A 17196-nucleotide genomic window follows, 5' to 3' on the forward strand; every position below is an offset into this window, starting at 1 on the left:
TTGGAAACTTTAATTAAGGAAATTTTATCGATCTACATAAAATTGTGCTCATAAAGGTTGGGACGAACTTGACAATATGGTGACTCTCATTATAGTTGTGCGAACATCTCAAAAAGTTGTTCCTGCCAATGGCCCTATTTGGTACAGCTTAATTTCAATTTATTTCAGCTTTCAGCTTAATTTAAGCTATTGTGATGTGTTTGGTTTAGCTTAACAATGCAGTTTATAACTTTTTATAAGTCAGAAATCAACTTATTCTTTGAGTGGGACAGGAGAAACTTAATTTATAAGTCAGAAATCAGCTTATGTTCATAGTTGTAAGCTATAAGCTGTTAAGGTATAAATTATAAGCACTTTCCCACAGCTCAACTAAACAGGGCCAATACCTTATGTAGTGTTTTGAAAAAAACAAGGATTAAAAGGGGAAGAATTAAGGGGTGGGGGGGATTGATTCATATTATTAATAGTCAAAAGAAATAAATAATTTATAACGTCCCACTGAGTTTTACTATTGTTTGTAGAAAAAACCATAATGAATTAGTCTTGACAAAGCTTGTTTTTAGCCATCTTATTTTCTACTGATATATACACCAATAAAAATAAAATAAAAAAATCAATAACAAGTCACAAATATGTGCCTTTTGATTATTTTGTTTGTTTCAAAATTTTAGTGGTTGTTTGCAAGGATCACAACATTGAATTATGTTGCTTCTTTTGGTTACTACATGTAGTCTTTTTGGATACAATGCTTTGCTTAAAAGCTAAAGGTGAAAGCAAAGGCAAAAGATGTTAACAATTGTTAAGAATAGGAATGAGAATGTGGCTTTGTTAGTACAACTCCTTTGCAAAACTCATATGAAGAGCCTCCACCTCTCAAAAGAAGGTGCACTCCCGTAATATATGTACTTCTAGTGATATATGTGGCGAGATACTAACTCATCGTTTGGCATTGATCTTTTTAGTTAGTTTTTTTTGTATTGAGATTTTTTTAGCTTGACTTTTTTAATCTCGTTTATTTTAATTTTTTGGCTTTTTTTTTTATTTTTGTGAGAGAAAAAATGTAATGATTATGATTTAGATGTGACATTTTTTTGTCTTATTAACTTATATAGTTAATTTTGTCTTTTTGTGTTTTTTTAGCCAAAAATCTAAAACCAAACAAAGCTTAAGGTTGCGTTTGGATTTAAAATTTGAGGAGACTTTTATGGACAGGAAGGAAAAGATAATGAAATAAAAGTTAAGGCTCTGTTTGGTAGAGCTTTCTAGAGTTAATTCCACCGTTTGGTTTGAGGTAGGTGTTTGGTTACAGTTTTTAAAAATTGATTCGACACTCACTTTTGCAAACACATCTATCCGGTCATCCCCCCAGACGTCCCCTTGGACGTCCAGCCGGTTGTCCGGAACAGTGTTTTTTTTTTTTTTTTTTGCATCTGTTATTTTTATATTTTAAATAAAAAATGTTTTCTTAATTTTTTTTTATGAGCTTTGAATAGAATTTTGGGTTGTGTGCTTGGTTATGAGTTATAAATTTTTGAATCAAATATCATATGTCACATTATTCATTTCAAACTCAATTCAAAACTTATAAGACCATCTTCAACGGTTAAGCAAAACCATCATCAAATTTGAATTTGATGAAAAAAAATAACTTTTTTGGTTCCAACAGTTTCATCAAACTGATATCAAAATGAGAATCGTCCAAAAATTTCACCAAATTGAGGAGCTGGGTAGATTTCACCAAAACCTTGTGCATTTACGTTGGAGGTGGGTCCCACGGGACAATCGGCTGGACGTCTCACCGTTTGTCTCACGGGTCGTCCCTATGGGAATTAATTGATTTTAAAGGTTTTTTGGGGCAAAGGCAGGGTTTTGTTGATGATATCATTGGGGTTTTTTTGGGTTTTTTTTTTAATGATTTGCTTGGTGGGTCTGAGATGTTTGGTGTTTCATTGAGGATTCAAGTGTAAAATTGGAGTTTTTTTTCGATAAGATCATTTGTGGGGTTTGTTAAGATTTGGACTTTTATTGCAGACATCAATGGTGGGTTGGAAATAATTCAGGTTTATCGTCTAGAATTGGAAAATTTTCTAGTTAGGTGAGGACATAACGGGGAAGAGATTCTGAGAGTCTTTTTTGACGATTTTAAGGTCTTGAACTTGAAAATCTCTTGTTTGAGTAGAGTGGTTTTGGTTGTTGCTTGTGGTAATTGTGCTTGTGCTTGTGGGTGTGGATATCCATTGTTTCTTGGGGGAAGAAAATGAGTTCAAATGTTTCAGAAAGTGTAGTTTAGAAAGGGAAAAAAATTTCAGTTGCTTAACCGATCAACCGGTCGGTCATCTCACCGGACGTCCTCAGTCTTTTGATGCAAGCCGTTGAAGCACCTCGTATCAGATTGAGGAAATCGCTTTTTTTTTTTTTTTTTCCAGATTTGATGAAAAAAATAGTTCATCGTTGGAGATGCTCTAACCAAATAAATTTTTCACACTCAAATCATAATTCAAAAACATTTCAAACTCAAAATTCAACTCTATTATCAAATCATAATTCTAAAATTCTACTACACACTACCTAAATTTTTGTCAAATTGTTATTTGCTTTTCTTTATTTTCAAAAATCTCATCTCAAATTTATGATTAAAGAAAGTCTGAGGAAAAGTGCACACTCTTAAATAATTGGTATATGGTTAAGTGGCAACCTATTGCGTCATCTTCGAGTCTTTCCATTTTAGGCCACTACAAGAAAAAATACTTTTGGCGACCACTTATTTTTTTTGGTCGCAAATAGTCCACTTTCTGCGACTAAAATTTAACTTTTGGCGACCACAATTTTTTGGTCGTGGAAAATCACCTTTTGGCGACAAAAAAAAAAAGTTGGTCGCGGAAAGTATACTATTGGCGACCAAAGGCTTTTTTGGTCGCGGAAGATCACCTTTTGGCGACCAAAAAAAAGTTGGTCACGGAAAGTATACCCTTTGGCGACCAAAAAAAAAAGTTGGTCGCGCAAAGTATACTATTGGCGACCAAAGGCTTTTTTGGTCGCGGAAGATTACCCTTTGGCGACCAAAAAAAAAAGTTGGTCGCGGAAAGTATGTTATTAGCGACCAAATGCTTTTTTGGTCGCGGAAGATCACCTTTTGGCGACCAAAAAAAAAAAAGTTGGTCGCGGAAAGTATACTATTGGCGACCAGAGGCTTTTTTTGTCGCGGAAGATTACCCTTTGGCGACCAAAAAAAAAGTTGGTCGCGGAAAGTTATGGAGAGATAAATTTTTAAAAAAATGATACTACAGTAATTACATGCTATTTTTCTATTTAGGTATTAAAAGTTTTATAAAATAATATATAACCCAATTTTTATGGGTTATATATTTTTTTTGCCAAATATGAACAAGAAGTATGTTATTGGCAGAGTGGCAGAATGGATTCGGTGCATGGTGACTCCTTGGTCAGGAGTTCAAGTCCCAGGAAGCACAAAAGAATTATTTTTTTTGGGTCAAGGCGCTGACTTTTGGCGACCAACTTATCTTTGGCCACTAAAAGTTTATTTTTGGCTAATATGAATTGGACTTTCCGCGACCAAAACAGTTGGTCGCGAATGGTCACTTTTAGCGACCAAAGGCTTTTTTGGTCACAGAAAACTATCTGTGACGAGGCTTTAGCGACCAACTCACGACCAACATATTTTGGTCGCGAAAAGGTTTTAGCGACTAAATATGGTACTTTTCGAGACCAAAATGTTGGTCACGGAAAGTGTTTTTTCTTGTAGTGGGCAATGCAATTTTATTTGATCATAATCAATACAAGTTATGTTGGGAGGCAATTAGTAGGCTTATCTGATACGCTTTGTCCAATGATTCTTTTTTTTTTTTGTGTGTGGATACAACAGAAAGGAAACAAAAGCAGAAGAAAGAAAAAAAAGAAGGAAAGAAGGGAGGCACCCAGGAATTAGATTCTCCGATATGCCATCCCCACCATATCAACCACAATTTGACTTCTAACAGCAGTAAGTGGTTCATCTACCGCCACCAATGGATCCAATTGGTCAGCTCCCATGTTGGCTAATAAATCTGCACACTTGTTACCCTTTCGTAGAATATGTTGAATAGAGCAATTACACCTGCAGATTAGGTGTCTAGAATCCTCCACTATGCTTCTGAAAGGGCAGTTTGAAGGTGGTCCTTTATTGAGCAATTCTTCAGCTAAGGTAAAGTCCGTCTCGATGATAACTTCGTGCAAACCCTTCTCTAGCACCATTGTTAACCCCCTGTAAATACCCCACATTTCAGCCTCCAAACTATAACAAGAGTCAAGCTTGCCAAAAAATCCACACAACTAAGAGCCATCTTCATCCCGAAATACTCCCCCAAAGCCTCCTTCACCTGGATCTCCTCAAGCACAACCATCGGTGTTGAGCTTGATTTTACCTGCAGATGACGGCATCCATTTAACCATAGCATGAGTTAATCTATTACTAGTCAAAGAAATAGAGAAAGCATGTTTAATCTCATTAACATAATTAAATGTTAGAAAAATTGTTCTATGCCAAGAAGGAGCAATATCATGAAAAACTTTTCTATTCCTTTCTTTCCAAATTTGCCAAATAGTAACAGCAAAAATGAGGCCCCAATCTGGACCCACGTCCATGCTATTATGTAAATTGGATTTGAGCCAAACATTAAGAGGACTCAACATGGCCCTAGAACTTTGATAGCTTCCCATTAATTCATTCCAAACAAATCTGGAATAAGTACAACCACGAAGCAAATGTTCAACGTCCTCCAAAAGATGATTGCATCAAGAACAGTTTGCATTGTCCGTAATTCCCCTTTTTAACCTCATAGAATTGGTAAGGAGTTTACCATGAAGAGTCAACCACAAAAAGCCTTTAAGCTTCTGTGGAATTTTTAATTTCCAAACCCAATCCATATTAATAGAATTAAATCATTGTAGTTCACTCCAGTTGATAGCAATTAATGGAAATTAAGCACAATCATAGTCAGTTTTTGCATCTAGAGTCGTCTAGCACCTTAGCATAATAATAGATTTTAGCATTGGTGTGAGGGATGAAGCAAAACTAAAAGAGAATAATAAGAAGAGGAATGAATCAACTCACAAAAGTTGAGTTACATATAATTTGACTTTTGCAATTGGAAGCAATCCTTTCTAGTAAACTTTTAGAGTATCTCTAATAGTGTATTATGAGCTATTTTGAAAATTTGGCTAAAAGTCAATGACTTTTAATTTATTTTGGATCACATTACTTTTTTTATTTTTTTATATATTTTTTAAAAAAAAGTCAGAAAAAGTCTTCTTTTTTTTTTTTGGTAATAAAGTTAGAAAAAGTCAAAAGTAAATTTTTAACCAACTTTTCAAAACGAGCCTATTTTTATGTTATTTTAGCATATTAAAAATAAAATTTCCACAAAATTTCTTTAGCAGTGTGTAAAGTTTATCATGCTAAAATAGCATAGTACTTCAACTATATATATATATATATATATATATATTTGTACTATTTTTATTTATCCATCTATCGATTACCATTCTTTTACATATCAATTAAAACATTTCTCATATTATCAACTATCATTCCACCCAAAAAATATTCATTGTAATTTGAGTTAACATTTTCTTAATGTGATGCTTGATATTGCAATATTTTAATTTATTAATTTAAGTCAAATTTACGATAAACAATGCAAATGGAAATTTAATAACCAATACATGGGATTGTGCATAGATTAATTCTTATCTTTCTATTTAATATATCTTATTTTATTTGTAACAAATTAACTCTTACTAATTACTACTAAATTAAATTTCAATTATAATAATAGATATAATTTTATAAAAAAATTCAACCGGTAATATAAATGGAACTGTAATATTTTTGGATAACATATTTTACACTACTAGGTGAGTTTTTTATACTATACTGTTTTATTTTAATATCAGAGTAATAATATATAAACATAAAATTTATACAAAATTTTTATATAAACTAATTTGATTCAGTGTAGACATTTCACTTTAAACAAAACCATTATTAAAATGACTTCAACTTATGACAATGACAATATTACATGATTTTTGCTAACAAATATTCTTAAGGTACAAGTAAAAGACAAAATATTTATAAAACACAGAAGTATTATTTTCACTAACTTCAATACAATTTTATTGAAATGAATATATTTTTTAATATTTTCATATATTTTTAAAATATTTTTTACATACTTTCTGATATTAAATAATGCTTAAAAACACTTACTAGTATTTTTCATATTGCATTATGCTTGTAATTCTTCTTATTAGACCTAAACATTTACATTAGTCAGCTTTAGTTCATAGGAGAACTTTCCATGTTTTCAGGTTGTGGCCCACTTTGGGGGAACACAAAAATATCAAACATAATGCTTTACTAATTTTTTATTCATCTAATTACATGTGACTATTACTTGACTGCTAATACCAAGAAACTAGGGTTGCAAATGGAATTAGAAACTTTCACCTTCGCTTTCTCCCTTGGATGCTTCATTTTTTTATTTATTAGTTGTCATCATTGGGTAATTAGAAAATAATGCAACCCATGATTGCATAGCCATCTATTGTTTGACACATGTCAAGATCATATGGATTCTTACTGCATATAAAACTTCACCAGCTATGAAAAATTATTGATTAGTCCTACACATGCTCATATTTTGAGTGTTATTTTGAAAAGTGTGTTAAAAGTTATTTTTTTAACAATGATTTAGATTATTAAAAAATATATTATTAATAATACGAATATATTGAGAATGATAAAAAAATAAAAAAATAAATAAAAACAAGGCATAGAAAGTAGACGGGCCTGCTGTCACATTATTAGTGCTCCCTTTAGTGATCCATTTTTAGTGTTCCTAAACATTTTTCTTATTTTTTAACTTTTAATTCACTTTTCTCTTTTACAAAAAAGTCAAAAAAAATTAAAAAGTAATTTTTAATCATTTTTCCAAAGCATTTCTAAGTTAATCACAAACTTTGAGTTACGATTAGTAGAGTTTTAGAATTATGATTTGAGAATAAATGGGTGTTTTGGAAAGTTGGTAAAAAGTTGACTTTTAACTTTTTACTAAGCTTTTTGGCTTTTTTGAAAGTGATTTGGGAAGTTGATAAAAAACTGACTTTTTTGATTTTTGATTTAGGCCAAGTTTAGCAAGTCCAGAATAAGCCAAAAAACCAAAAAGTTACTCAAAAAGTTAAAAAGTTAACACTATTCACCAAAAGTCAACAATTACGGCTGCACAACTCCTAATTCTAATTTTCTCTTACAAACCAATTTTTACAATTTTTTATTACACATTTTTTCATAAAAAATTAAAAAGTTAACCTAAACATCTATATTTTCTTTCTAATTTTTTTAGTTCAAAAAGACAAAAAATGCACTTATTTAGGACACCCCAAACAATTCCTTAATATTTTTTAAAAGTGTCACATCACTCTAAAATGACCAAAATATCCTTACTTTTTAATTAAAAATACTTTTTTAAATTAATTAAATATAATGTTCCGGAGGATAATTTGGTAAATTTTTAAGTGGCTTTTTTGGGTCTTCCCAAATGGGAGGTTTGGCGTTTTAGGAAGTTGTGGCGTTTTGGGAAGGTTTGGAAAAACACAACTTTTTTATTTGTTACCAAAACAGCACAGAGTTGTATTTTGAGTTTGTGAGTTTTGAAATTATAATTTTAGGCTAAGTTTGGCATCTACTAAAATAATACAAAAAGTCAAAAAGTCACTATCCTATTTAAGTCACATCATCTTATTTAAATCACATCATCTTTCTAACACATCACATCAAACCTAACCCAAACCCAACCTATATAAGCCAATAAGTCAAAAAGTGCACTTTTTTAGAACATCCTAAACCAACCCTTAGTGTGAAAAATTTGTTTGGTTATGAGTTTTGAAAAGAGTTTTGAATTGAGTGGTGTGATATATGATATTTGATTTAAAAATTTACAACTCATAATCAAACACACAACCCAAAATTCTATTCAAAACTTATAAAAAATTCAAAAAAAATCAAAATTGTTTTTTACTTAAAATATAAAAATAACAGGTTCCAAAAAAAAATATTATTCCGATCAACCAGCCAGACATTCGGGAAGGTTCGAAAGGATGACCGAATAGACATATTTTCAAAAATGGGTATGAAATTAATTTTTCAAATTACTTAGGGTTGTTTGGAATGATTTAAATAAGTGTATTTTTTGTCTTTTTATGAAAAGATGTACAGAAAAATAAAAATATGATGTGATAAAAAAAAGATAAAAAAATAAAAAGATAAATTATTGTATAATTGCCAAACTTGACCGGACCAAATACAACACTCAAAGATCAATCTAAAATTACGTTTTAATAATTCCACCAAACACAATTTTAATTTTTTTTACATTTTTTAATTTTTCTATATAAAATCATGAATTTAATTTTTTTTTTTATCTATCACGATCCAAGCGGAGGGTGACTAACGAACAACTTTTCCGTCAGAAACCCCCAAACTGTCAAATCAACCTCTCTCTTTTTCCACAAATCCCAACTTTGGCTTAATCAAGAAGACTTTGGAGTTAATAAAGTGCCCAAATCATATGACACGTGGACTAAGTTGTACACTTTTTTGGTGACACCTGTCACTTGGTAAACATTGTCGGTTTACCAAAACGTTTCAGTGAAGCTGTATGAAGTCATACACCACCATTCAAGTGTTACAAAGAAATTTGCTTGTAGCAAGAGTAGTTCCAACATCTCACATGCAAGAACATGATGTACACAAACACAATGCGTGGCCCACAACAGGAGTAAAAAATTGAGAAAATTACTCAGTGGTATTTTTACAAATTATTTAAAAATTTGATAAAAAAAATAACTTAATTATTAATATTTGTAAAATTTGCAACTGATGTAATTTTTTTTAAAAAAAATATATTAAATTTTAATTTTTCCTAAAAAGAAGAAAGAATCATAAAGTGTGAATTTTAAAAAATAATTATAAAAGCATGAGAAGTAGAAGTAAAATTTTATTCTTGCATTCTTATAAATTTATAATTATTTTTAGAAAAATATTATTTGTCATTGCTTTTTTTTGTTACTTTTTTATATCATATCTAAGATGATTATCTTACCATACAATTCGGTGATATAAAATGGTAAAAAAACAATTGATATATAACAATCCTTTTACTTTTTATTTCTCATTAATTTATATTTATCCTAATGCTGTGTTTGGTTGAAAGATTTGAGGAGAGATTTGGAAAGAGAAAGGGAAAAGGTGTGTGAAACTATGTGAAATATAGGTATATTTTTTTCACATTTCACCTCCCTTTTCCATTTCCCTTTCCAAATCCCTTCTCAAATCTCTCAACCAAACACAGCATAAAAGAAACATTAATGATATTGATATGTTGTTTTTGAAATAATAAGAGAGAAATATTAGACATGCACAAAATAAATCTTACATTTTATATGATAAGGATGATGAACTTCATATGAATGAATTTGCGACAAATTAAGAACTGACACAAAAAACTATCAGATCATTGTGAGTAATGGGTCGTAATATTTTTCATACTAATAAGAACGTTAAATACGAAATATAAATTAAGACATCAAAAGACTTCATAAGTTAACTGGCACTATCAATTCTATGCATAATTCAAGAATAGTGGAATTAAAATGGCTATCACCAGCAGCGGAGGGACTTGGGGACCAGGGGTCACGTGCCCCCTGATTTTAGGAATTTTTTTTTTAACAAATATAAAGAAAATATTTTAAATAAAAAAATTATAAAAATATTATTAGAGTGAAATGTCAATAACAGTTTAAAAATTATGAGAATAATAATAGTTGTTTTGATTGAAAATGAAGTGACTACTATAAACCATATTATCTATAAAAATTTTATGAAAATTTTTGAATGTAATGATAATATCATTATTATTGACATGCAAATTTAAGTAATCTCATTATAAAAATATGAAATTTATTGGATTGTTAACTACATTTCACATGTGAGGTTTACTCTCTATGTGTTTATTTACTATTAGTTAGTGATATCACATACTAATGATGACGTGGTATTACCATTATATTGAATTTTTAACCAAATTTTGTATAAAAAAATAATTTATCATTATGTAATTTAGGGTAAATTACAAATACACTCCATGAGGTTTGCTTAAAATAAAAATTGTCCCTTATGGTTTGAAAAATTACAAATACCTCTTTGTTAGTATTTTTTATTTAACAGAATTAACTAAAAAAATGAAATTCATAATTGCTCTTCTATACAATAATAAAATTACTTAAATTATTAGGGCAAATTACATACACCCCTGAGGTTTAGCAAAATTACAGATACCCCTGAGGTTTGAGAAATTACATATACCTCCCTGAAGGTTATATTTGCATAACAAATTAGGGAGTAAATTGTTATGAAAATATAAACCTTAGGGGGGTATCTGTAATTTTCGAAACCTCAGGGGTATCTGTAATTTAGCTAAACCTTGAGGGAGGTATATGTAATTTGCCCAAATTATTAATTGAAACATATTTCTAATATCATTAAAAACTGTTAATTGACTTGATGATTCATTAATAAAATAAGCGATTTGTTATGAAATTAGAAACCTCAGGGGGTGGAATTTAATTTCCAAAATCACAGGGGGCGATTCGTATTTTAATCAAACGTTAGGGAGTGCATTTGTAATTTACCCTATAATTTATTTTAAGACTTATATTTATATTTTTTTATATTGTCCATGATATACTAGTTATAATAACATTATTTTTTTGATATTTCTTGAAATCAATTGTAAAAACTTGCGTGAAATATTTTTGTAAAATTTTTTGATATTGTAATTAATAGGTGCCCCCTCTAATTTAATTTTCTGGCTTCACCACTGACTATCACAAATATATATATATATATATATATATATATCAATTAATTAGGAACGACACCAAATTATACCTTTTAGTTGACACAATTTTGGCTCTATTTGGTACAGCTTATTTTCAGCTTTATTTTAGTTTTTAGCTTAATTTAAGCTATTTTGATGTGTTTGGTTCAGTTTAACAATACAGCCTATAGCTTTTTGTAAGTCAGAAATCAACTTATTCTTTGAGTGGGGGAGGAGAAGTTTAATTTATAAGTCAGAAATCAGCTTATATTCACAGTTATAAGTTATAAGCGGTTAAGGTATAAACTATAATCACTTTCCCACGACTCTACCAAACAGGGCCTTTATCGTTGCACATATGGTGATCAAAATCATGTAATTTCATAACTTCTTGTTATTTGATTTAAGTGTCTTAAGTTTCAATCCACTTAGGCGCCATTTGGTGTAGCTGTTAAAACAGTTTATAAATTATAGCTTAACGGATTATGGCCACGTTTGGTAGAGCTGTGGGAAAGTGATTATAGCTTATAGCTTATAACTGTGAACATAAGCTAATTTTTGACTTATAAATTAAGCTTCTCTTCCCCCACTCAAATAATAAGTTGATTTTTGACTTACAAAAAGTTATAAGCTGTATTGTTAAGCTGAACCAAACATATCAAAATAGTTTAAATTAAGTTAAAAGCTGAAATAAACTAAAAATAAATCCTACCAAACAGGGCTTTAGAATGACACATCCTTGTGCTGCATATTTTGACAACCTATTTTGTTGTTGTAAAAATTTTAAAAACAAAAAATTTGAACCATACACATAGTGAGTACATGACTTTACCTAGGTGATGGCAAGAATACGGTAGGCGAGGTTATATTAATCATGATTTTGTGTAATTACTAATGCTTATCAAAACTACGACTAATTAAATGAATATCTTTAACCTAGAAGGTTGGTTTAGTAGGGGTAGCTTGGGGTTTGAGGATGTATTCCCTCTAAATCCAGGGCCGGTTATGGGATGAGGCGACTGAGGCGGTCGTCTCGGGCATTCAATTTTGAACAAAACTTAGGGCTCCTAATTAGGGGAGTGTATCATGTCATGTTGTTTCATAATTATTTTAATATTAGCTCAATTTATTTATTTTTATGTTGTCGTGTGGTGTTATTTTGATTCGTGTTCGATTGATGTTTAATATGAAAACTTTCACTTTTAGTTAAAAATAACTTAGCAAGTGTATTAAGAGATTAAAATTTTTCTCATAAGTTGAATTTTATAAAATTTATTTAAACTAAATGAAATTATTCATAGAATGTTTGATTTTAATTCAAATGCATTTTTCTAATTAAAAAAATTGTACCTTATTACTATATATTTTTTATTAGATGGACTCTAAAATAGGTAACAAAAAAATATATATCTGAAATGAAAAAAAGATATTAGCCTTAATTATTATTTTACATACTTTTTTATTCAATTAGATAGAGTTAAATAAAAGATTAAAAAAATGAACATTCAAAATTTATGTTATTGAGTTGTATCATTCTTGGATTCATGTTGAAAATAGTCAACCTTAACTTGCTAATTTTATATATTGCTTGAGTTGTGTCGAAAATTCTCATCCTTACCCCCAATTAATTTTTGTTCTTGTAGCATTGGTAAGCTAAAAAATAAAGATTCGATTCAACTAATTAAAATTCAACTATTATATATTTATATATATATATATATTTGTTATCTAAATTATGTTAAATTGTAATGCAATAGAAATAAATTTTTATCTTTTTTGTTTTATCCAGACAATTTTATTTTTTTTTTGCTTCGTTTGGGAAGTCATGGCTTGGGTTTTTTTGACTATTTTAGCCACAAAAAATAAAATAGGCTATTTTAGCCATAACAAACAAAATATCACATCCAACCCATAATCATTACATTATTCTCTCACAAAAAAACTCAAAAAAGTTAAAAAGTCAAAAAGCCATTCCCAAACCAAGCTTTTAAGCCCAGGCTAAAATAGCCAAAAAAGCCAAAAAGCCAAAAAGCCAACCCACTTCCCAAACGGAGGCTTTGAATAATGATATATGAAGGGTCCAATTTAAAAAATTCGCCTTAGGTCCCTAATAAGTCAGGGCCGGCCCTGTCTAAATCTTAGGTTCAACTCGTATTAATTAAGTACTAGCAACTCCATGGAACCATACCCGCGAGCTCTGCTCGAGATTAGTTGAGGTGTACGTAAATTGACCAGACACCTAATCATCAAAATATATATATATATATGTTGTCTTTGAGCCCGGACACCCACTCATGAAAATATATACGGTAAATTACACTTATCTCTCTTGAAATTTTTGACAATTACAGAAACTTCTCCTATGGTTTCAATAATTACACTAACATTTCTTACTTTTGAAACTATTATCAAGATTCTCTCACTGTTAGGCTATTTAACAAAATTTACTTATGTCAGATGTTATAATACCAAAAATGACAAAATTGCCCATTATTTACCTTATCTATTCAAATGAGAATTTCACTCACCTCCTTAAAGTTTTGCATATATATTATCAAACACTTATACATATTTTAGCATTATTTAACAAAATTCTAAAATTTCATGCAATATTAAATAAAACCCTTAAATTGTTAAAACATTATTAAATCATTTAATTGGAAAAAAAACTTAATTTTTATCGGTAAAATATTTAAAAATAAACAATTTCTCTAAAATTAATGTTAGATAACATCCTAATTATTTAATATAAGACTTATTCCATACTACATAAATAACGTAAAATTTATCATTTTAAGTAATTCATTTATTATTAATTTTTTTTAAAGTTGAAATAAATGAATTTATTTTTTTTGACAATTTGCATTACTTTTTTATTCATATGTAAAAAATTATTATTTCATTTTTTCTTAATCAAATATTATTCTCAAATTTTAATTTTTATCTTTGAGTCATTAAATTTTTAGTCGATGCATATTTAAAACAAGTTAATATTTCTTACATGATTAAGAAAATTAAAAAATAAATATAGAAGTAAAAAAAAATCTAATTGCCTCACAATAAATTAAAATTAGTTGATAGGTAAAAAAAGATCAATAAATCAATTGAGAATAACAAATAATTCAAACAATTTATCATTTCTTCTACCTAAAATTAAAATTAATTTTTATTTGAAGGGACAAATTATTTGAAAACAATAAAATACTCAATTAATTTGTTAAGTATGATACTTTAAATCTATTTCTCCATCTTTATTATCTCATTTAAATTATTTTTATTAAATAAAATCTCAAAATTAATTTCTCACCTTCATTAATGGTTGAATTTTTATTTATTTCCAGTTTGTAAAAGTTCAAAAACTTATTGTGAAAAAAAATAGAATTAAGAAATTACATTTATATTTTGAAAAAGTTATGAAAAATAAATAATAATTTCATATATATTTAAAAGGATAAATTAAATTTAGTGCATTTGAGGTTAAGATTAATGTTGATAATGAATGAGTTTGGTTTAATTATCAGAAATCTCAGTAAAGGTAAGATTTTTTTTACTTCTATATTTATTTTTTAATTTTTAATCATGTAAAAAATAGAAACTTGCATTTTTTTTAATATGTATTGACTAGAAGTTTAGTGATTTAAAGATAAAAATTAAAATTTGAGTAGAAGATATGATTGAGAAAGATAAAATAATATTTTTTTTACATATGAATAGATAAGTGATGCAAATTGTCCCCAAAAAAACAAATCGGTTTATTTCAACTTTAAAAAAAATTCAAATAATAAATGCATTACTTAAAATGTTAAATTTTACGTTATTTATGCAGTGTGGAATAAGTTTATATTAAATTATTAGGATGTTATCTAACATTAATTTTAGAAAGATTATTTATTTTTAAGTATTTTATCAATGAAAATTATATTTTTTTCCATTAAATGTTTTAATAATATCTTAACAATTTAAGTGTTTTATTTTATATTGCATGAAATTTAAAAAAATTATTAAATAATCCAAAAATATGCATGGGTCTTTGATAATATATATGCAAAACTTTATAGGAGTTAAGTATAATTTACCCATATTGACAATGAATGAGTTGGTTTATGGGTATTTTTGTTTTTTCACATGTAAATCAAAGGGTAATATAGTCATTTTTACACTCAACTAACGACATTTGTACGAACTTAACAGATTGAGAGAATCTTGATAATAATTTTAAAAATAAAGGAGATTATTGTATTTATTGAAACTATAAGAGGGTCATTGTAATTGTTAAAAATCTCAGGAAAGGTACGTGTAATTTACTCAAATATATATATTGAATATTAAATTTATAAAAATAACTAGAAAGTGATAAAAATTTAACTTCTACTTCATCAATTTTCCTTGTACAACTTTCTTTTTTAGCTTTTCACTCTACAAATTTAAAATTCAACTATAACTTTCATGCAACTCTTTATACAAGTGTGCAGTTAAATATAAAAATATAATTAATTAAATTTGAATAATAGATTTTAGATATCATTTTACTTGTGATATCATATGCTTTCAAAATTGATCACCATTCAACTATTGATTTAAATATGATGTAGTATTAAGTTAAATAATGCAACATGTTGAAACATGTAAGCAACGGTGTTAGAAAATAAACTAGATGCATAGAAACAAAAAGATTATTATATGATTTGGAATCATAATGTTTGATCTGATTTTTGAGTACGACTTCTCTACTGCTCGGATTAAAGCTATTAAATTGTCAATTGATCACTTTTTTTATAAATTAAAGATTCGAATTTTGTCAATTCATTCACAAAAATTAGTGTTAAATTTGAGTAAAATATTATACAGTCTTTTGGAGGGTTTTTTTTTTATATATATTTTAAATCTCAAAAATTTATGATGCAATTTTTGTTTGCAACTTATGAGACAAAAATAATTAAAATAAATTGATTATTGAAAATTAGACTAAAACGTGCTCGTAGGCCCTGGTTGGGATGCCAAAATCTGGCTAAAATAGCTAATAAAAATAAAAAATGCTAAAATAGTCAATAAAACACATCCAAACTATAATTATTTTACTTTTTATTTCACAACCATTATATTAACTACAACAAAAAACCAACTATTATCATAAACACAACTTCTTTGGTTAGGCTAAAATAATCAAATAACTAAAAAGCCAACTAAAATAGCTAAACTGGTCTCATGAACTTTAACTTGCAAAAAAATTGTACAGAACATTTCTAATCTTGAAGGGTCAATGTTGAGATAAAATTTTAATTTTAATATACAAGAATAATGACTCTAGTTGGTTTAGTTTTCAAAATATTTATAAATATATATATATATATATAAACACAATAAATGTTTTTTCCCTAAAAAAAATTATATAAAAATAATAAGTGATTTATATTTTTTTTTGAAAAAATAATTTTTGTAAATAAAACCAAACAGAGTAAATACAATTTAAAAACTCAAAAATAACACTCAGGCTCATAGTCGAATTTGAGAGAAATCATTCTTTTAATTTTAATTTATTATAATCGATGAAATAAAAATGTCACCAATTTTCTCATTTAAAAAAAATAAAACTCCAATAAATTAAAATGTTACACCTCAATTAGAAATTATTTAATATTAAAAGTGTGTAAAAAATATCTTAAAAATAGATAAAAACATTAAAAAATAAATTCATTTCAATAAAAATTTATTAGATTTAGTATAAAATATCTCATAATCTCGTATTCTTCAATTTTTTTAAAATTTTGTACTTATACTCTAGAGGCACTAGTTAATCAGACCATTTTTATTTATATAAAGATTGTTTAAAATAATCTAAATAAATATATTTTTTAATTTTTTATAAAATTATATAAAAAAATAATAATATAATCTAAATAAATATATTTATATAAATATAAATAGATATAACTATTTAAGAAAGGGCAAACAAATTCATAATTAATTATAATCAATCAATTCAAATCAAGTGGTGATTTTGGAAATAACAAAAGTATGGGACTCAACTCAATGCATAGGCCCCCCCACACACAGCAACTTTTTTTTTTTCTCCGACAGACACGTGACAGCTGGCAGTGTCTTCCTCAGTTTTCGTCGGTGGAAAGCGAAACAGCGCGAGAAATTCAATTTCAATAAAACCAAAATATCGAACAACCCAGTGGAGTGGTAATATTCATTCAATTTCTCACTCGCAACAGTTAGGGAGGGGGTGTGCGCATCGCACCACCGCCGACAGTTT

General features: G+C 28.1%; 1 protein-coding gene across 1 annotated transcript; it reads right to left on the reverse strand.

The window, feature by feature from the left end:
- Positions 1–3942: 3942 nt before the first annotated feature.
- On the reverse strand, positions 3943–4441 carry LOC114303869 (uncharacterized). Its single transcript, XM_028249017.2, has 2 exons — positions 4422–4441; positions 3943–4291 (listed from the first exon to the last, which is right to left on the reverse strand). Exons 1-2 carry the CDS (start codon positions 4439–4441, stop codon positions 3943–3945), a joined length of 369 nt encoding a protein of 122 aa, XP_028104818.2.
- Between the last annotated feature and the right edge of the window lie 12755 nt (positions 4442–17196).

The sequence above is a fragment of the Camellia sinensis genome, chromosome 6 (genome assembly GCF_055761805.1).
Source record: "Camellia sinensis isolate YWXY chromosome 6, ASM5576180v1, whole genome shotgun sequence".
Classification (NCBI taxonomy): Eukaryota; Viridiplantae; Streptophyta; class Magnoliopsida; order Ericales; family Theaceae; genus Camellia; species Camellia sinensis.

Coding starts and splice junctions, on each gene's coding strand:
- LOC114303869 (XM_028249017.2), bottom strand. CDS start 4,441: ATGGATGCCGTCATCTGCAG. Junction 4,292..4,421: donor ATGGATGCCGTCATCTGCAG/GTAAAATCAAGC, acceptor CTCTTGTTATAG/TTTGGAGGCTGAAATGTGGG.